The sequence below is a fragment of the Aquarana catesbeiana genome, linkage group LG06 (assembly GCF_042186555.1).
Source record: "Aquarana catesbeiana isolate 2022-GZ linkage group LG06, ASM4218655v1, whole genome shotgun sequence".
NCBI lineage: Eukaryota > Metazoa > Chordata > Amphibia > Anura > Ranidae > Aquarana > Aquarana catesbeiana.
In genome coordinates, this window is record NC_133329.1 from 83704435 (window position 1) to 83724539 (window position 20105).

Below are 20105 nucleotides of genomic sequence, written 5' to 3' on the forward strand. Positions count from 1 at the left end.
CAGTGCAGATGCCCCTCAGTGCAGACCACTCCCCTCCATCAGTCCAGACCCCCCTCAGTGGAGAGGAGACCCCCCTCCTCCATCAGTGCAGACCCCCCTCTATCATTGCAGACCCCCCTTCATCAATGGCAGACATTAAACTTTAGTACATTAAACTTTACAGATCTCAGAACAGCACGGGGTACAGCGGTGTGTCTCTTGGACTCCCTCTCACACAGCAGAGTGGACTGAAGCCACCTCCCCCTCCTGTAGATGTAAACAGAGAGGAGGGGGAGGCGGCTTTGGTCCGCTGTGTGAGACAGCCGGCGAGATGTGAGAGATCAGTGTAGGGGGTGCGGACCATGCGGCTTTAGGGGTGCCACTGCCCACAGGTGTCACCCCTCTGGAGGGTGTCACCCAGTGCGGCTCGCACCCCCCACCCCCCCTAGCAATGCCACTGGCCATAAGAAGTCCCATTTGCAGTTTGTGAGAAGCCATGTGAGGGACACAGCAAATATGTGGAAGAAGGTGCTCTCGTCAGATGGACAAAACTCTATGTGTGGCGGAAAACTAACACTGCACATCATACTGCACACACCATCCCCACAGTGAAACATGGTAGTGGCAGCATCATGTTGGGGGGATGCTTTTCTTCAGCAGGGACAGAGAAGCTGGTCAGAGTTGATGGGAAGATGGATGGAGCCAAATACAGGGAAATCTTAGAAGAAACCTGTTAATGCGACGGTCTTTCCGACGGACTTTCGACGGAGTTAAGATGGACTTTCGATGGACTTTCTAACGATTTGCCTACACACGATCACACCAAAGTCCGACGGATTCATACATGATGACGTACGACCGGATTAAAATAAGGAAGTTGATAGCCAGTAGCCAATAGCTGTCCTAGCGTCGGTTTTTGTTAATCGGACTAGCATACAGACGAGCGGATTTTTCGACCGGACTCGAGTCTGTCGGAAAGATTTGAAGCATGTTCCAAATCTAAAGTCCGTCAGATTTTCGACCAAAAAAGTCCGCTGCAGGTCCGATGAAGCCCACACATGGTCGAATTGTCCGCCAGACTCGGTCCGTCGGACCAGTCTGGTCGAAAAGTCTGCTCGTGTGTACGCGGCATTAGAGTCTGCGAAAGAGTGGGGCAGAGGTTCACCTTCCAGCAGGACAATAATCCTAAAGATACAGCCAGAGCTACAATGGAATGGTTTAGATCAAAGCATGTTTATATGCTAGAATGGCCCAGTCAAAGTCCAGACCTAAATCCAAGACATGAAAATTGCTATTCACAGACGCTCTCCATCCAATCTGACAGAACTTGAGCTATTTTGCCAAGAAGAATGAGCAAAAATTTCACTCTTTAGATGTGCAAAGCTGGTAGAGACATCCCCAAAAAGCTGTAATTGCAGCAAAAGGTGGTTCTACAAAGTATTGACTCGGGGGGGGCTGAATAAAAAAGCACACCACACTTTTCACATATTTATTTATTTGTAAAAAAAATTGAAAACCATGTATCATTTTCCTTCCACTTCACAATTATGTTCCACTTTGTGTGGGTCTATCACATAAAATCCCAATAAAATACACTTATGTTTTTGGTTGTAACATGACAAAATGTGGAAAATTTCAAGGATTATGAATACTTTTTCAAGGCACTGTGTATAAACTTGACACTTTTCCAAGCAGGTACCTTTCATGTGTGCTAATTAGGAGATTTCTTCTCACCCCAAAAGTTAAAGCCTCGTACACACGATCGGACTTTCCGACGGGAAATGTTCGATGACATGCTGTTGGCGGTAAATCCGACCGTGTGTATGCTCCATCGGCCATTTGTTGTCGGACTTTCCGCCAACAAATGTTGGCTAGCAGGTTTTAAAAATTTCCGCAGACAAATGTCTGTGTACAAACACGCATGCTCGGAAGCAAGGACGAGCCAGAAGCGGTCGGTCTTGTAAATTAACGTTCGTAATGGAGAATTAACATCCGTGACGTGGCAAATTATGAAATCTCCAAATGCAGGGCACAATTCTCTTCTTCTTTAATGGGATAATAATAAAGCTGCTTTGCTGGTGATACTGATGGAGTTATTGCAAACAAATTTTCAAAGACTTTTTTTTCTACTAATATCAAGAATAATATTATTATGCTTTTTTTTTTTTTATTTGGGCAAGTTACCACAACACCATTATCCCATAGTTTTTAAGATCAAAGATACAACTATGGTGGTGTCCCTTGTCAATTTTACATTGTATTTTTTAAAATGTAACTGCCTACTCCCAAACTGTCATTTGAAGTAAAACACATAGCCAAGTATTATTTTATACAACATGTTTATTGTGCATTAAAAAAATAAAAAAATAAAATTAAACATGCTATCTGCCAATAGAACTTAACCAAAAAGTGCATTCTATGCATCCCAAGATATAGAAAAGAAAATATACCAAATCAAATAATTATTCAACCAAAAAAATAATGTCAAAGCAATAACTCCAAGGCCAATAATAAACAACACGTTATCTCCTCCGATTCCGCAACATGTCTGGTTGATGAGCGGCCGTTCAGAAACGAACTGAAAAGCATGAAATGAAAAGCGCGAATCGACACTCACCAAACTTCTACTAACACGAAATTAGCAGAAGGAGCCCAAAGGGTGGTGCTAAAGAGCTGAAAAACCACATAGTACATCTAATAGGTCACTACGTTCCTAATTGTTGGCCAACATTTGTGTGACCGTGTGTATGCAAGATAAGTTTGAGCCAACGCCCTTCGGACAAAATTCCACGGTTTTGTTGGCGGAAAGTCCGATCGTGTGTACAAGGCATAAGGCTGTCATGTATTCCAGTCAGAGAAAAGGGAGCATTACATTTCTTTAGCTCACGAGAATCTATCAGATAAAAACAGTACAACGCTTTAATTCGCTGTAAATCTATCAGTCCATAATTGCCAATGTGAGTCAAAACTCTTTTTGGTATTCTGCTTTGTAGCAAGCATAGCTTCATAATTGTAGTGCAGACAGACAATCTAAACTGCCCATGAGAGGTTTGGGGCTTTGTCTGATTTCCACCCCTTGCTATAAGTAATCTAGCAGCCTTTAAAAGCACATGTGTAACTATGGAGCGCCAGGAGGGGGGAAATCTGTCAATACATAAATTGAATTACTTTGTGCAGTAATAAAATGCAGATTTCCTCTGAAACGTGTCTTGTCCCATGCTTTGAATATAAAAATGAATATCTTTTTTGATTTGTGGTGCTCAGATGCAGTATACTGTAGTTCCACTTTGATTATCCACAATTATCTACACTAACGTTGCACTAACAAACTTATGAATCTGTAGCTACAGAAAGTTCTTTCTTTTATATTTCAAGGAACATTTTTTGTAAAAGTAATTTTATCATTTAACTAATATGTTGCAGGATTCTCTGAAAAAGTTTCTCCAAAGTTGCCATAGGCCAGAAGAAAAAGATGAAACCCCACCTCCCCCAATCCCATCTACCCAAAGAACAGAACTCCAAGTTAACATAGATAACCTGTTTGAGAAAATACAAAGACTTATCCCTGAAGCCCCATTCACACATTTCAACAGAACCACCAGTGGGAAAAATAGTAAGACCTCCATAGTGAACCCCAAGAAACAATACTGTGTGGGAGAAGATCTGGTGGTACAGCTTGATATGTACGATTATTTAGGTAACAGGAAGACCTACGGTGGAGACTTCATAAGACCAAGGTTATTCTCTAAAGAGCTTGGAGCAGCTGTGTCTGGCAGGGTAGAAGATTTCAACAATGGTTCTTATCATATCCATTTTCCATTGTATTGGGAGGGAAAATGCAAAGTCTCCATTTTGTTGTTCCACCCTAGCGAAGGGGTTGCCGCTCTTTGGAGATCCAGGCACAGCAGTCTGGGCGTTATCGGATTCTTTGGAAAGTTTGAAAAATTTGGCAAGAAAGCTGAAACTCCATGTGGCTTTAAGCTTGAAGAGAAAGAAGGCAAGGAGATTTGTGAATATGTAGATCCAGTCTATGAAGAGGCCTTCTACTGCTACAAAGTGCCCAACTTCACCTGTGAAAGTCTGAATGAAATGAGATGTTTTTATCCTCAAGCTTCATATCTTACTCCAGGAGAAAGAGAAATTTTTCAGAGGTATAATGTTCTCCTAGCAATGCAGTATGCTGTAAGAATATGTAATTTCCCCTGCATCATGAAGGTTAGCAAATGCTCTTCAAACATCACAAATGATAAAAATATCACCAAATTGATGTCCTGACAAACCTTTTTCCTTTTATAGTCTGGCTAGAGCTCTTTTGGCTATACTTCTCAAGTGGGTCACAGAATTGCACTTAGTTCTGCACTCCTGTGACCCAGAATCTGTCAGCTGACATCTTAGAGCCACTCCAGACTCGACAGAGATCTCGACAACAATGTCGGGATACATCCAGATGCCTTACAGATGGCTCAGCAAGCCACTGAAAACCCCAGGCAGCTGCTTCTGCCACCTCTCCTACCCTACGCACCAGTGAGCGCTGGAGTGGCAGAGCACAGAGCAGGGACTGGCAGTCATCGATCTGTACTCAGGGCAGATCTGAGAACTGAGCAGTCAGCGGTCACATGATCGTTCAGTTCTCGGGCTTAGAACCGGCAGGGGACAGATTGTAGCATCGGAGTGATGCTGAAATAGGTAGGTAGGTGTAGAGCACCCCCTAAAGAGTGATCCCCTACCCTGCACAGCCAGGCACACCGCATCTTCACAGACACTCAGAGGCAGAAAACAGCCCTGTGCTTTGTTTTGTTATTTATTGAGGGATTAAAACTTGGACGGGGATTAGGGAAATTATGGGATGCCCACTTGACTTTAAAGAGCAACACTTCATGGACAACTTTTCCTATATTTAGTCTCTATATACAGTCTCTATGTTCACTCCTCTCTATCTCCAGCACTTATCTTGCTTGCAGACTCTCCATGTTGAATGTGAAGACCTGGCTTTACATTTCATCCCAAAGATATTCAATTGGGTTGAGGTCAGCAGGTGCGTAGCTAAAAATCATGGGGCCTCAGCAAAATTTTGATTGGGTTCCCCAAAGCCTCTCTGTGTGACAGCTGGCAGTGTCAATTGGAGCAAAGTATTACTAAACCTAAAATGTATGTTCAGCCAAACTTTTTCGTTTTAATCCTTCCCTACCCTATCCAAAACTAAGAAAAAAGTTTTTTCTGCTTGATATACATTTGAACATGAAGTGTAAATCAACAGTAGTAGCAGGAGAGTAGTCAGCATGGTCAGTATGTGGGCTAGGTGCAACATTGTGTGGTAGGCAAAGATCGCACAGAATCCAGGTTTGGCAATTGCAATGTGTTGTAGAAAAGTTCAGCAAACACACCGGCCCAGCGGGGGAGCACTCTGGACCGGGCCACTCACACTGGGACAGTTGTGAAACAGCGGTTTAAAGAAAGGAAGGAGCCAACAGTGTCTGCCATGAGAAGTGGAATGCAGCTTGGCCGGTCCACACCCACAAGGGAAGGCTTCCTAGGAGAGGTAGATGTAGTCCCTGCACTGTCCCTACTCCTCTGCAACCTTTCCCTGTTTCTAAGCGCTGTCCTTTCCAGATGGGGAACCTTTCCCTACACTAGCCATTCGCATAAAGCGTGTCAAGCCTGGGAGCCAGAGTCTTAAATAGACTCTGTCTGACCCAAGATGGCTGCCAAGATGTCACAGGGGACACTTGCATCCAATGAGATAGCGGCCCCCTTGTGACCAAGGGAATAATAGAAGAACCAAGTTCCCCCAACTGCATTGCCTCTGCTCTCAAGCTCAACCTACATTGGAGAACACAGACTGCACCTGCCTATAAGTATACTCTTAGGGACCAAAGCTGTGGTTAGAAACTGCCAGGCAAAAGCACCAACAGTGCACCAACATTTTCAGCATCAACTGATCTTTCAGCTTGGAAGTAGTGATGAAATACTTTGTCTAAAGTGCTTGTTGGAATATTTACCTTGTACATTTTTTTTTAACTCATTCACGTAGGGGGGGGGGGGGGGGGGGGGCAGATATCTGTGGGCTCCCTTATCTAATGGTAAGTCCCCTCCTGCAGACCCTTGTCCTCATCAACATGGGAACATGACATCTGTGTCTAATAAGTTTTTTAGTCCATCTTTTGATGGAGGAAAATTATGGAGCTTAACAGACCCATGTTAGGTCTGTGTGCAGGTGGATACAGTGGAGGCTGGTGGGGTTTTCTTTTGGGGGGGACGGCAAACAACCACCCCCCGGGCGGCTGGAATTGCGGCACTGACTCCCCCCCAGCACACGCGGCTGGTGGTCCAGCACTTACCCGAGTTAGGTGGTGTCCTCCAGAAAAGTGGCGGTGGGGTGCGTGCAGCAGCTCCGGTGATTGCTCTTCCAGCGGGTTCCTCCGCCGTCTCCTCTCTCTTTTGCCTAAGCGCCAGGCATCCAATAGAATCGCCTGAGGCTTTGGCCAATCAGGAAACAGGTCTTACAACCTGCCTCCTGATTGGCGGTGAGGAACTTTAGTGTGAAAATAGCGAAAATGCATTCGCTATCGTTACACAACTGCTCTGTACCCTGAGCCCACCCTTTTTTTTAAGCCTATTAGAGCCTCTGGCTCTAATCACGTGCTTAAACTCCCCCCCATTGGAATCCATATTCCGGTGCTCTGATATGTAGATCAGGGGGCCGGACGCATGGACAGGGGGGCGGCACCTGTGCGCCCTCTATGGACGGGCCGCCACTGGGTGGATGTAAATTGATATGCATCCAAATTCATCATCTGTATTCTCAGATCCGTCATGTTTAGGTCCTAAAATATTAAAATCATGCAAACCTGTTCCTTTTTTTTCAGACTCTGTGTTAATCAGATGTAAACGGACACACATCTGTTCATATCTGCCTGCCCATAGACTAACATTAGCTTTCATCAGATCCGCCTGAAAAACTAACAGACGGATCTGATCAGAATGACCATGTGAAAGAGGCTTAAGGAAAGATCTTAATTGGGTTTCAGTTTTTATAAAAAAAGAAAAATGGTATGAAATTGGATCCATTTGGTCCCGATAAAGAGATTGTTGATCCAGGGAATATCTGATTGTCTTAGAGCAGTGATGGCGAACCCCTTGGCACCCCAGATGTTTTGGAACTACATTTCCCATGATGCTCAACTACACCGCAGAGTGCATAAGCATCTTGGGAAATGTAGTTCCAAAACATCTGGGGTGCCAAGATTTGCCATCACTGCCTTAGAGGATCAAAAATGAACCCCCTCCCCATGAAGAAAATTGAACCATGGTTTACGTTTTTTTTTTTTTTGCCTTCTTCTATATCCATTCATTCATTTTTTTCTATTGGTTGGACTAGATGGACTAGGTGTGTGTTTTTAACCTAACAATTTAAAAAAAAACCTGTATGGTCTGTGATCACAATGAAGGTCACTTGGGTGCACATAAGTGAAGTCCATAAAAACAGTTGACATTTCCCATTGATAACCATAACTTATAAGAGAAATATATGTCTCCATAAAGTTTAAGTTGCATCGCAATGCAATATTTCAATGACCATAATCTCAGTCATTTATTTTGAGCCTGTACTTAAACCAGTTCTGGACCAGCCGCCGCAGTTTTACTGCGGCAGGTCGTCCTGGCTGCGCATAATCATGTAGCTATACCTTCTGCACGCGGCCAGCTGGGGAGCACGAGCGCTTGCCTCCCCGACCGCCCGCGACAATCGGATTCAATCAGGAATTGATCAATCCCCACGCCCGGGCCAATGATATCTGGCCTGGACCTGGTGATCTGTCCTGACGAATGAGATCCTTCCCCTGTTGTGTAACTGTAAACACTGACAGGGGAAGTGATGTCATCTCTCCTTGTGTCGGTCTTTTCCGTTCCAGACTAAGAGGAGAGAGCATCTAAAAGTGAGTTACACAACACTACACTGACACCAGGTCACATAGGCACACAATTCACCCCCCAATCACTCCCCGATCACCCCCCCAGTTAACCCCTTCACCACCTGTCACTGTGTCACCCAGTACAGCAATCAGATATTTTTTTGATTGCTGTACTGGTGTCATTAGTGACAAAAATCAGTGTTAGGGTAATTGGTCTTAGGCCCGGATAGGTCTAGGGACCCCCCCTAACCCCCCAATAATGGTTTAACCCCTTGATTACCCCCTGTCACCTGTGATCACAGTATAAGTGTCACGGGTGTCACAGTTTAGCTAGTTTATTTTTTAAAGCGTCAGGGCACCCGCCGTATTTTACCCAATAAAGGTTTAACCCCCTGATCACCCGGCGGGTGATCAAAGGTTTTAGCGTCAGATAGGGTCTGCGTCGCCCCAGGCAGCGCCAGATTAGTGCCAGTAGCGCTAACACGCACGCACCATACACCTCCCTTAGTAGTATAGTGTCTGAACAAATCGATATCTGATCAGATCTATACTAGTGTCCCCAGCAGTTTAGGGTTCCCAAAAACGCAGTGTTAGTGGGATCAGCCCAGATACCTGCTAGCACCTGCGTTTAGCCCCTCCGCCCAGCCTACCCCAGCCCACCCCAGCCCAGCCAGGCCAAGTGCAGTATCAATCGATCACTGTCACTTACAAAACACAAAACACATAACTGCAGCATTCGCAGAGTCAGGCCTGATCCCTGCGAACGCTAACAGGTTTTTTTTTTCAGCGTTTAAAGCAGTCGCTGACAGTCAGGTGCTTTTTTTACCTGTGAGTTTCACTACTGTCAAATGCAGAGCCGATCCTAAGCGGGGTGCACGGGGTGCAGTGCACCCAGGCGCCACAGAGGTGGGGGTGCTTAAGCGCCAGAGTGCTCCCCTCCTCCCTCCTCCTCTCCTTGTCCATAGGCGGCTCTCTCCGCCGGTTTCTTGCTGAAGCCCATCCCCCCTCCCTCCTCCTGTCAGAGCAGAAACAGCTGGAGATCGGAGCGGCTGTGTCTCTGTGTGCAGAGAGACCAGCCGCGTTATGATGTCACTGGGGGGGCAGTTCATGCCCGACGTGTTCCAGTTCTCCTCCTCCTGTGTGTAACTCCCCCCTGCTGCCCAAGCCTGACACGCTCTGTTCTCCACGCGGGTGGCGCGGCTGCACATTGTCCTCTCCTCTCCAGCTGCCGCCCAGGTGTTTTTTAATTAGCTAAATGGAGGAGTGGGGGTAGTTTGTCGGGGGTCTATACTAATGGAGGGGGGGTTTGTCCTGGGGGGTCTATACTAATGGAGGGGTGGTGGTTTGTCCTGGGGGGGTCAATTCTAATGGAGGGGGGGTGGTTTGTCGGGGGTCTGTACTAATGGAGGGGGGGTTGTCCTGGGGGGTCTATACTAATGGAGGGGGGTTTGTACTAATGGTGGGGTGGTTTGTCCTGGGGGGTCTACACTAATGGAGGGGGGTGGTTTGTCCTGGGCGGTCTGTACTAATGAAGGGGGTGATTTGTTCTTGGGGGGGTCTGTAGTAATGTAGGGGGGTGGTTTGTCCTGGGGGTCTGTACTAATATAGGGGGGTGGTTTGTTCTGGGGGTGTCTGTGCTAATGTAGCGGGGTGGTTTGTCTGGGGGGGGTCTGTACTAAAGGAGGGGGGTGGTTTGTTCTGGGGGTCTGTACTAATGTACGGGGGTGGTTTGTCCTTGGGGGGTCTGTACTAATGGAGGGGGTGGTTTGTTCTGGGGGTCTGTACTAATGTAGGGGGGTGGTTTGTCCTGGGGGGGTCTGTACTAACGGAGGGGGGTTGTTTGTTGTGGGGGGTCTGTACTAATGTAGGGGTGGTTTGTCCTGGGGGGGTCTGTACTAATGGAGGGGGGTGTTTTTTTCTGGGGGTCTGTACTAATGTAGGGGGGTGGTTTGTTCTGGGGGGGGTCTGTACTAATGTAGGGGGGTGGTTTGTCCAGGGGGGTCTGTACTAATGGATGGGGTGGTTTGTTCTGAGGGGTCAGTACTAATGTAGGGGGGTGGTTTGTTCTGGGGGTCTGTACTAATGTAGGGGGGTGGTTTGTTCTGGGGGGTCTGTACTAATGTAGGGGGGTGGTTTGTTGGGGGGGTGTGTACTAATGGAGGGGGGTGGTTTGTTCTGGGGGGTCTGTACTAATGGAGGGGGGTGGTTTGTCCTGGGGGTCTGTACTAATGTAGGGGGGTGGTTTGTTCTGGGGGTCTGTACTAATGTAGGGGGTGGTGATTTGTCCGGGGGTCTGTACTAGTGGAGGGGGGTGGTTTGTTCTGGGGGGTCTGTACTAATGGAGGGGGGGTGGTTTGTCCTGGGGGGTCTATACTGATGGGGGTCTGTACTGAGGGAGGGGTTTATACTTAGTGGGGGTCTGCACTGATGGAGGGGAGTCTATACTTAGTGGAGGGGGGTCTGTACTGAGGGGCAACTATAGCTGGTAGAGGGTGGGTGACACCAACCCTAGTGACGCCACTGCAGCCGCGGGTTCTTATTTCCCCTCTCCCACTCCTCCTCGCGCGCGCTGCTGCACTAGTGAGCGGCGCACTATGTTTCTTTCCCCGCCTTCATATCGGCCAAGGAAGAAAAAAAAGGAGCAAAGAAGAGGATTGTGGGACATGTAGTCCCGAGGACTGGCAGCCCCACTGTAACACGGAAACTGCAGTCCACACAGCATGCTCAGCTGAATGGGAAAGAGAGAGACAGGAGCCTGGGAAAGCTTTCAGGGAAGTGCACCCAGGACTCCAGAGGGAGAGGACAGTGCTGAGGGAACACCATCAGTGAGAGAACCCCACTTCCCTGCGCCACCAGAGGGTAAGCCATACAGCCTAGCACCATCCCTGGTGGAGAAAGGAATGGAGTCATTGCCAGAATACAGATCTGGGCTCTACCCAGCGGAGTCGCCACGGGCAATTCAGAGTGAGCTGACTCCTGATCAGAGGAACCGTTGCTGTATCACTGGGTCAGGTGAGAGGGCCGATAGGCCATTATCTACTAACGTCCATAGAAACTGCAGTCTCTGACCATCTCTTGTAACATGTCTGCAGTCTCTGACCATCTCTTGTATCATCTTCGCAGTCCTTGACCTTCTCTTGTATCATGTCTGCAGTCTCTGACCATCTCTTGTATTATGCTGCAGTCTCTGACTATCTCCTGTAGTATATCTGCAGTCTCTGACTATCTCCTGTATTATATCTCCAGTCTCTTACTGTCTCCTGTAGTATGTCTGCAGTCTCTGACCATCTCTTGTAACATGTCTGCAGTCGCTGACCGTCTCTTGTAACATGTCTGCAGTCTCTGACCATCTCCTGTATTATATCTCCAGCCTCTGACCATCTCCTGTACTATGTCTGGGGGCTCTTTCTAACAGACTCTCTAACAGAAGCCCTCTCTGTGTGCATCAGAGAGACTCCCCTCCAGGTCTCATTAGTGTACCCTCTTCCTGTATTTTCTTTATTGTTAAAAGATCATGGGAGGATCCCAGGGTAACAAAGACTTCTTAGGGGAGCATTTCTGTGTTTGAGTCATTGCCATAGTAACATTTGTAAAGGGGAGGAGTTGGTAAGATGACCACGTCCACGTGGGGGCGCCAGAAATATTTCTGCACCCAGGCATCTGTGACCCTAGGATCGGCCCTGGTCAAATGTCAAATCGAAGGTACAGTATTGAAGAGGCCTACACGTTTCTGAGCATGACAGATAGTGAAGAGGAAGTCACTCATCTGTCAGATTCAGGCTCAGAATACGAACCTGTAGACAGCAGCGGTGCCCTGACAGATAGCTCTGACGACGGAGTTGTGGTCCCTGCCAAGGTCAGGCGTACCAGACCCCGATCTTCTTCTGCTGTCGTTGAGGTGCAAGAACCGCAGGTCCCTCGTATAGTCCCCAGTACTAGCGCCACTCATCCTTCTGGTGAACTGGCAAGCACCAGCGGCCTAGTACATCTTGGTCGTACATCCAGCACTGCAGTAACACTTGGTGACATGGCGAGTCCCAAAAGTGCAGTTCAAGCTGGCGAGGTGGCAAACGCGAGTAGTGTCCCGCTGCCACCAAGAAGACGACAAAGACAAGCCCATCGAGCCCATAGTGCTCTTCCTGCTGCATTCACCAATCCTAATTGGGAACCCAACAATTCTGCAGCACCCTTACTTCCCCCATCCACTGGCCAACCCAGAATTCAGGTGGAAACAGTTGATTTTACGTCACTTAATTTTTATTCACTGTTTTTCACCGAAGATCTCTATAGATCTATTGTGGACAAAGGCAATTTGTATGCTGGTCAATTCATTGCCGCTAATCCCCAGCTGACCCTTGCCAGAGATTGGAAACCAATTAGGGTTTACAAATTTAAGACCTTTCTGGGCCTATCCCTCTTCATGAGCATAACTAAAAAGAGTGAGTTGCGGTCATATTGGTCCACTGACCCAATTCACCATATGCCCGTGTTCTCTGCCTCCATGGCCAGGACACGATACGAACAGATCTTGCGGTTCATGCACTTTAATGACAATGAACTCTGTCAGCCTTGGGGTGACCCTGGATTTGATCAGCTCTACAAAATTTGGCCCCTCGTAAACCACTTCAACCAACGTTTTGCAGCCTTGTTTACTCCCGATCAAGTTGTCTGCGTTGATGAGTCCCTGATTAAGTTTTCTGGCCGCTTGTCTATCAAACAGTATCTTCCGCGCATGCGTGCCAGATATGGGGTCAAGATGTATAAGCTCTGTGACAGGGCCACAGGCTATACATATAGTTTTATGGTTTACGAGGGAAGAGATAGTCACATAGAGCCGGAGAACTGCCCAGACTACATAGGGAGCCCTGGTAAGATAGTCAATGGAGAAGGGAACGGATTAACAGGGACTACTCCAAAATATGCCCTATAACGCCTGTGGTGATTGGAGGACTATCTTGGTACCCAGTAACAGAAACAAGTTAAGATAAAAAATTGTACATTTATTAAGAGAGAATACATAAAATACATAGTTACATAGTTACATAGTAGGTGAGGTTGAAAAAAGACACAAGTCCATCAAGTCCAACCTATGTGTGTGATTATGTGTCAGTATTACATTATATATCCCTGTATGTTGTGGTCATTCAGGTGCTTATCTAATAGTTTCTTGAAGCTATCAATGCTCCCTGCTGAGACCACCGCCTGTGGAAGGGAATTCCACATCCTTGCTGCTCTTACAATAACAACAAGTCAAGATTGGAATTGTATGTGGTTGCATTAGATTAACACTTAAATAGTATATAACCCATCTGGTAGGTGGGAACAAAATGATGTAGATACAGACGATGTCCTCAACAAGTTTCGCAACCTATGTCGCTTCTTCAGGAGGTGTCAACCAAAACATCTAAAAATAGATACAATCTCATAGTTACAAAAACATCAAATAAGTGATAAATCATCATTGTAGCTAGGCTACCAATAAACCTTAATTTCTGGAGTTTTAAGGAAGTTAGCGCAACTCACCACTGGAGGGCCAGAAGGGCATCAAACGGAATTGGAGACACCCTAAGCAGGTGTCCCACCCCGGGGCGGACACGGGAGGCTATAGGTGTAAGACGGGCTAAAATAATATGAAAAATAATAATAATAGTAATAATAGTGTAGGTCCATAGCTCAAGCACATGCATAGGGACTGGATGGGAATAGTGAAAGGAAATGAATCTGGGAATAAGGAAGGATAACAGGGAAGAAAGAAGAAGAAGAGGGAGAAGAAGAAAAAAAAAAAACAGAGTGAAAATAAAGGAGGGACAGGGGGGGGAGGGGGGGGGGATAGAAGAGGAAAAGATTGGTTAAAAAAGGGGAGGGGTGGGAAAGAGGGGGGGGGACCGTATTAAGGAAAGCAAAGCAAGAGTAAATGACTGTATAAAAGGGAAAAAGTGAAAGTGATTAGGAAAGGAAAGTGAAAATGTGATATGCATATGGTTAAGACTAAAATTACCCACCCAGTCTGGTAATTAATATAGTCTAGCACCCGGAAACAGAAGCACAATGAATATAGCTGAAGCAACCTAGGCTGATTAGGCCCAGGCAACAAGGAACAGCCTTTCAGTTTTGTCTTGACTCATAAATTGAGTATTCGGTAGGTTAATCTAAAAAGAAAGTAAAGAAAAATAATGAATGATCAGAGGAGGTGGTCCAGTAACATACTGAGCCGAGCTGCAGCATCCTGTGATAGTGTGGGACTTGGTGTCAGCCTTATTTGGAAAGGGGTACCATTTGTACGTGGATAATTATTACACGAGCGTGCCACTTTTTAGTCACCTTTTTGATTATGGAATTGGCGCATGTGGCACCATGCGATCTAATTACTAGGGCTTCCCTCAATGGCTTGTAGAATCTTGACTTAGACCGGGGGAGAGAGCCTGCTTGAAGTGTAATAATTTGTTAGCAGTGAAGTGAAGGGATTCACGGAATGTTTTTGTTTTGTCCTCGCTTCACGCAGACACGGCAGTCCAAATTCCTACGGCGGCTGGTGTTGTGGAGAAACTGCTCTGTGTCCACGAATACAACCTTAAAATGGGAGGGGTGGACCTCAACGACCAGTTGTTGGCGCCGTACCTAATTGCCCGTAAGGCCAGACACTGGTACAAAAAAGTGTCTGTTTATTTATTTCAGTTGGCTTTGCTGAACGTTTTTGTGCTATACAAAGCTTCAGGACGGACTGAATCCTTCCTTCAATTCCAGGAAGAGATCGTCAGAGCCCTTCTGTTTCCAGCCCGTACTCTTGCCCAACTTCCCAATCCAAATGCAGTGAGCCGGCTGCATGAGAGGCATTTTTCTTTTGTCCTCGCTGGTACCCCTACCCAAAGAAACCCCCAAAAAAGATGTCGTGTCTGCAGCAAACGCGGATTTAGATGTGACACCCACTTTTATTGTCCCTCCTGTCCTGACCAACCTGGTCTCTGCATTGGTGAATGTTTCAAATGCTACCACACACTAGTGGAGTTTTAGCATAGGGTACAGCACCACACAGTCCTAGGCACACTAACACAGGGTCTCGGGGTCTCGAAAGATGTGATGGCCATCACATTTTGAGAGACCCTAATCTGCAACGTTCAGTTTACAGTTTTTTTTACAGTTTTTATAAAAGTGAAAAAAGTGAAAAAAAAAACACAAAAAAATATAAAATAAAAATCCAAAAATAGTTGTGGTTGTATTTTTCTTCTCTCTCTCTATTGTTCTCTTTCTTATGTTCGCTCTCTACTGTCCGCTCTACTGTTCGCTCACTATTGTTCTATATCTATCGTTCTCTCTCTGTTTTATTTTTACTCTTTTATTGTATTTGCTGTGCAGGTATGGTATGTTATACTGTTATATTGTAATGTTACTTTGTTTTATTGTTAACCATCATTTGCTTAGCAGGTACACCATTCAGCTGCAGCACGGGTTTATTTATCTTGACAGCAACAGCGTTTGCTCCCACGATACATAAAGCCGTGACTCCAGCACTGTCGGAGGTGATTTCACCACCACAGTTTAAAAAAAAGAGCATATATGCCGAAGCATGGGGGCAGGGGTGGAGGAGAGATTTGCTCCTAACATTAGGGGCAGATTGGGCCCATGCTTCGGCATATATTTGTTAGGCACAGATTGCAATGTTTTATTTTTACTATGTTTTATTGTATTTGTTTTGCAGGTATGGTAAGTCTTATGCCTCGTACACACGATCGGATTTTCCGATGGACAATGTCTGATCGGAGCGTGTTGTCGGAAATTCCGACCGTGTGTGGGCGCCATCGGACATTTTCCATCGGATTTTCCGACACACAAAGTTGGACAGCAGGAGATAAAATTTTCCGACAACAAAATCCGATCGCGTCAATTCCGACCGTGTGTGGCCTGTTCCGACGCACAAAGTGCCACGCATGCTCAGAAGAAATTCCGAGACGGGACAGCTCGTTCTGGTAAACTTAGCGTTCGCAATGGATACAGCACTTTCGTCACGCTGCAATGTTCAAAATGGTTTAATACAGCGCACTCTCTTCTTCTTTATAATGTGACAAGAATTAAGTAGTTTTGCTGCTCATATTCACACACACTTCTCACAAACTTATTTCGTTACTATTTATCGGGATTCCCTCAATATATTTTGATTTCTCACATCTGACAACATATTTTTTTTTTTTTTTGCCTTTAATGTAGAATCTTTTTTTGTGTTTCTCTTTTTTTTTTTGGTGATTTTGATTTGTACTCCCGAAAATGTTTGTGTGTTTTTTGTGACAAGTTCCCACAACACCATTGATATGTTGTTCTATTTAATCTGTAGGAGATTGTTTGGTGTTGTTGTCTCTTGTTAATTTCACATTTTATGTTAGAAATGTACCTGAATCGTCACCAACAAACTGTCCTTTTTGGATGAAAACACACACAGGAGAGTAGAATTTATGTAAAAAAATTTAATTAAGGGGTCACAACTATAAAAAAACAAAGAGGGAGGCAACGCTGGAGAAACTGCAGAAGTGGGCGAAGCCTTGGACCCCCAGGGCAGACATCAATTATTTAAAAGCAAAATTGGTGGCCTGAGGAGTCCATATCTAAGGGAGGGCAGTCTGGTCCAGAAGTCCCAGAGATCCGGAAAGCAGCAGATGACATCTGTGTCCCCAGGCTGTGGTCATACGAGAGACTGCATCTTCTGTCAGACCAGACTGAACCCAGGGCCATCACTCTTTGGTCTTCTTTCCACGCCTTCTTCCACGTGGTGGCTGTGGTGGTGGAGTTGTGGCAGCAGGAGGAGGAGGAGGAGGAGGATCGTCAATCTCAATGACATCCGTCTTGTGTGTCAGTTCCCCACTCTCCCCCTTACGTAGGACTTTTTTAAATCAGGTCCTCAGAGATCCTGCGTTGGCCCTCCTGCATGCCCTGCAATTTGGTGGCAGCCATGCAGGCAAAGGCCTCTGCAGGACTGGGGAAGGTTTGGAGGGACGCCGAAGCCTCCTGGATCAGCCTGTACGCTGAATCCTGCACAGGACTGGGAGTCATCTTCCTGGCTCGTTTATGTGGCAGGCGGAGGGGAGGAACCTGAGACTCAGTCAGGCTGCGACTTGTCCCAGGCTTCTCTTGGCTGACACTTAGCCCCACCTCCTCCTGGCTGACACTAATTCCCGCCTCCTCCTGGCTGCCACTAATCCCCGCCTCCTCCTGGCTGCCACATTCCACAACCTCCTCCTGGCTGAGGTCTTCCTGTGTATGAAAAAGGGACATAGTTTTAGTATTGTTTTCATCAATCACACACAATTTTCACCTCCTGAGTGCTGCAAATTGAATGTTAACAAATATAATAGACTATCATTCTGAGCCCAGCATTTTGCATTCTTGTCCCAATTTTGGGTGCCCGCTACTGTCTATTGATATGTAAAACACTTTTTTTAATCAGCAATTAATGATCAATAATAACATCTAGTAAACATCATTTATTTATTGCCCAGAAATCTGTAGAAGAATGCTATACCTGACTCCAGCTGGGCTCCTCCACTTCTTCCTGGCTGGAAGGCCCAGGTTGGACATCGGAAGCCTCAGCTGGTATGGAAGGAAGAGTGGAAGGAAGAGTGGAGAGGGATTCCCTGACTTCAGTGTGGTCTGACAGAAATCGCAGTCTCTCGTAGTACCACAGCCTGGGGACATAAACGTCATCTGCTGCAGCTCCGGACCTCTGGGAATCTGTGACCTTCTTGCGCTCCCTAAGATAAGTGCTCCTCAGGCCACCAATTTTAGCTTTTAAATAGGGGATGGTTGCTGTGGGGACCACCGGCTTCACCAACTCCAGCAGTTTCTCCAGCGCTGCCTGCCTCTTCTGTTTGTGGTTATAGTGGAGGTGACTCACCTGCCACAGACAGGGCAGCTCCCTGTACTTGTCAATAAACAGGGGCAGGAAATTGTGGTCATTGAACCCATCCATTTTCTCTGCAAGACACAACACAAGACAAACCCTAATGTCAGGCCAAACTCCCCTAATCTTGTTACAATATAGGCTTCCATTTCGAAGCAGTATAGGCCCAAGTTTAGATCCTACCTTCGTTAGCACAATTGGCATCTCCGATGCTCCTTCCTCCACTCACAGATCGTACGTAAGACGCGCGCGTTACGATTTATACACACTGCGCATGCGTATAACTCCGCCCGCCCCTGACGTTCTTTCTAGTCTATTCCCCGCCCCTTTTCGTTTGGCGCAGTGGGGGAAGAGCACATGGTGGATAGACAGCAGGATTGTGCTAATTGTAGCAACGAGGAGGAGGGGGAGGAAAGGCCGGAGCCTGAAACGTCCCGATCCAGAAGGAGATTAAAGGACTCAAATATGTCCTTTGGGGAGATGTTGGAAATGGTGGATATCCTGAAGAAGGCCGACTATGATGGAAAGTATGGGCCTTACCCCAACCCCAGTATCCGAAAGGCCAAGATCATGGCGAAAGTGGTCAGGAGTCTGCACCGGAAATTCGGGGTACGTCGATCGAAAGATCAGCTCAGGAAGCGGTGGTCGGACCTAAAATTATGAGAACATGAGCAGTTCAGAAAGATCCGGAGAGTGCTGCAAAAAAGTAAGTAGTTGTGCTGTGTTCCTATTCTTTTTGTGTTTATTACGTTCGTGCTGCTCCATGTGCTTTTAGGAACTGTTGTACATTTTAAAATGGCAACTTTCATGTTCATGGGCACATTATTCGTTCGGATCACACATTTTTCTTTCGGACTATAAAATACCATTGTTTAGCCCATATGCATTTGGCCACCATTTTGACGCCCTATACTTGTCTTCAAAGAATTGGGTTGTGTAGATGGCTTTGTTACTAGAATGAAATGCAAACTAGATTCTGTGTAAGGAGAGGACACTGAGCAGCTGTTTTCACATCTGGACACTGGAGCACTAGTGTGGGACCCCAGAACACCATTTTTATTAGGGGGGGGCACACAGGTGCTCCAGTGTATACTATAGGGGGGGCTAAATCTGTGAAGCTTGTACAAAACGGGTAAAGTATTGCAGCTTGACAAAGGACACTAAAAAAGCTACATCTTGGAACTCGGCTAAAATAGATCATTGTACCCCACTTCCAAGCAATGTTTCATCTTTATAGTTCTGACATTAAATATCTGTGTGCTAAGTATACCATTTTTGTTTTACATAGGGGAGAAAAGACTCGGAGGACACCCCTCATCCGAGGAGACCAGAGCCCCCCCCCCCCTGGAAGAAGGGGAAATCCCAACAACACAAGATGAGCAGGAGGAGGAAGATGTGGTGGAACTAGTCACCACAACAGGTGAGTGTCTGCGACCACAGGCTCACGTAAGAGATGGATGGCGGCATTTTTTTTAAACCTAATTTATTTTGGGTTTCCTCTCTTTTTAGGTGATCGTGAGGTTGTGGATGAAGATCCTTTCACATCCGAAAGTGCCCAGATCCTGATCAGGGAGATCATGGGGTGTAATTTACAATTGGAAAACATCAAGCAAAACATCAATGATGTTATTCCAAAATATAAAAACATCATTGATGTTTTGGGGCGAGTTTAAAGCCCCTCCAAATCACTTTCTTCTTTTGTGTGCTACAATGTGCGAAATGTTTTTGTGATTTTTCCCAAAGCCAAATTTGGAGGATGCACACAGTGTGTCAACATGTGCTATCTGCCATCACGGGAGATCAGTGGATGCGTTTTGGGGGTGCAACCCCTTCCTCAATAATAAAGTAGCGGTGAGGAAGGGCTTTCTCCCCCAAAACACGTCCCTTGATCCCCCCTGATGGCAGATAGCACATGTTGACATTGTGAAATTTGTGTGCATCTTCCAAATTTGGCTTTTCCAGGGGTGATTTCCCCCCATCTGAACGCAATATCAAACACAGTTCCTAAATACTCATGTCTGATATTGCCTTCAAGTTCTACCAAATGTGAACTTTGTAAGATCAAGATTTGTGTCTTTCTTGTGGGTTTTACACAGGCCTGTTTTCTATAAAATGGACATTTTGATTTTGAATAATGACACCACAAAAATTGTTATACAACAAACATGTTGGTTTGTCAGAAAAACCTTTGGTAAATGCACATGTGATTGTGCAGGTATTAAAAAGATTGTTCATCAAGAATTTATGGATTATTGTCTCAACGCTACAACATTTTTGGGGTGATGTAATTGTTGTTTTATGAGAAAATGGGGGTTATTTCCTAAGGGCAA

General features: G+C 46.0%; 1 protein-coding gene across 2 annotated transcripts in view; it reads left to right on the forward strand.

Moving 5' to 3' along the window:
• Positions 1-20105, forward strand: part of LOC141148690 (NXPE family member 4-like) — a 111734-nt gene that overhangs the window by 56618 nt on the left and 35011 nt on the right. For both annotated transcript variants that reach the window (XM_073636335.1, XM_073636336.1), the window contains one exon: positions 3403-4130. In XM_073636335.1, coding sequence (XP_073492436.1) covers positions 3403-4130 — 728 coding nt within the window. The remainder of the gene's footprint in view (positions 1-3402; positions 4131-20105) is intronic.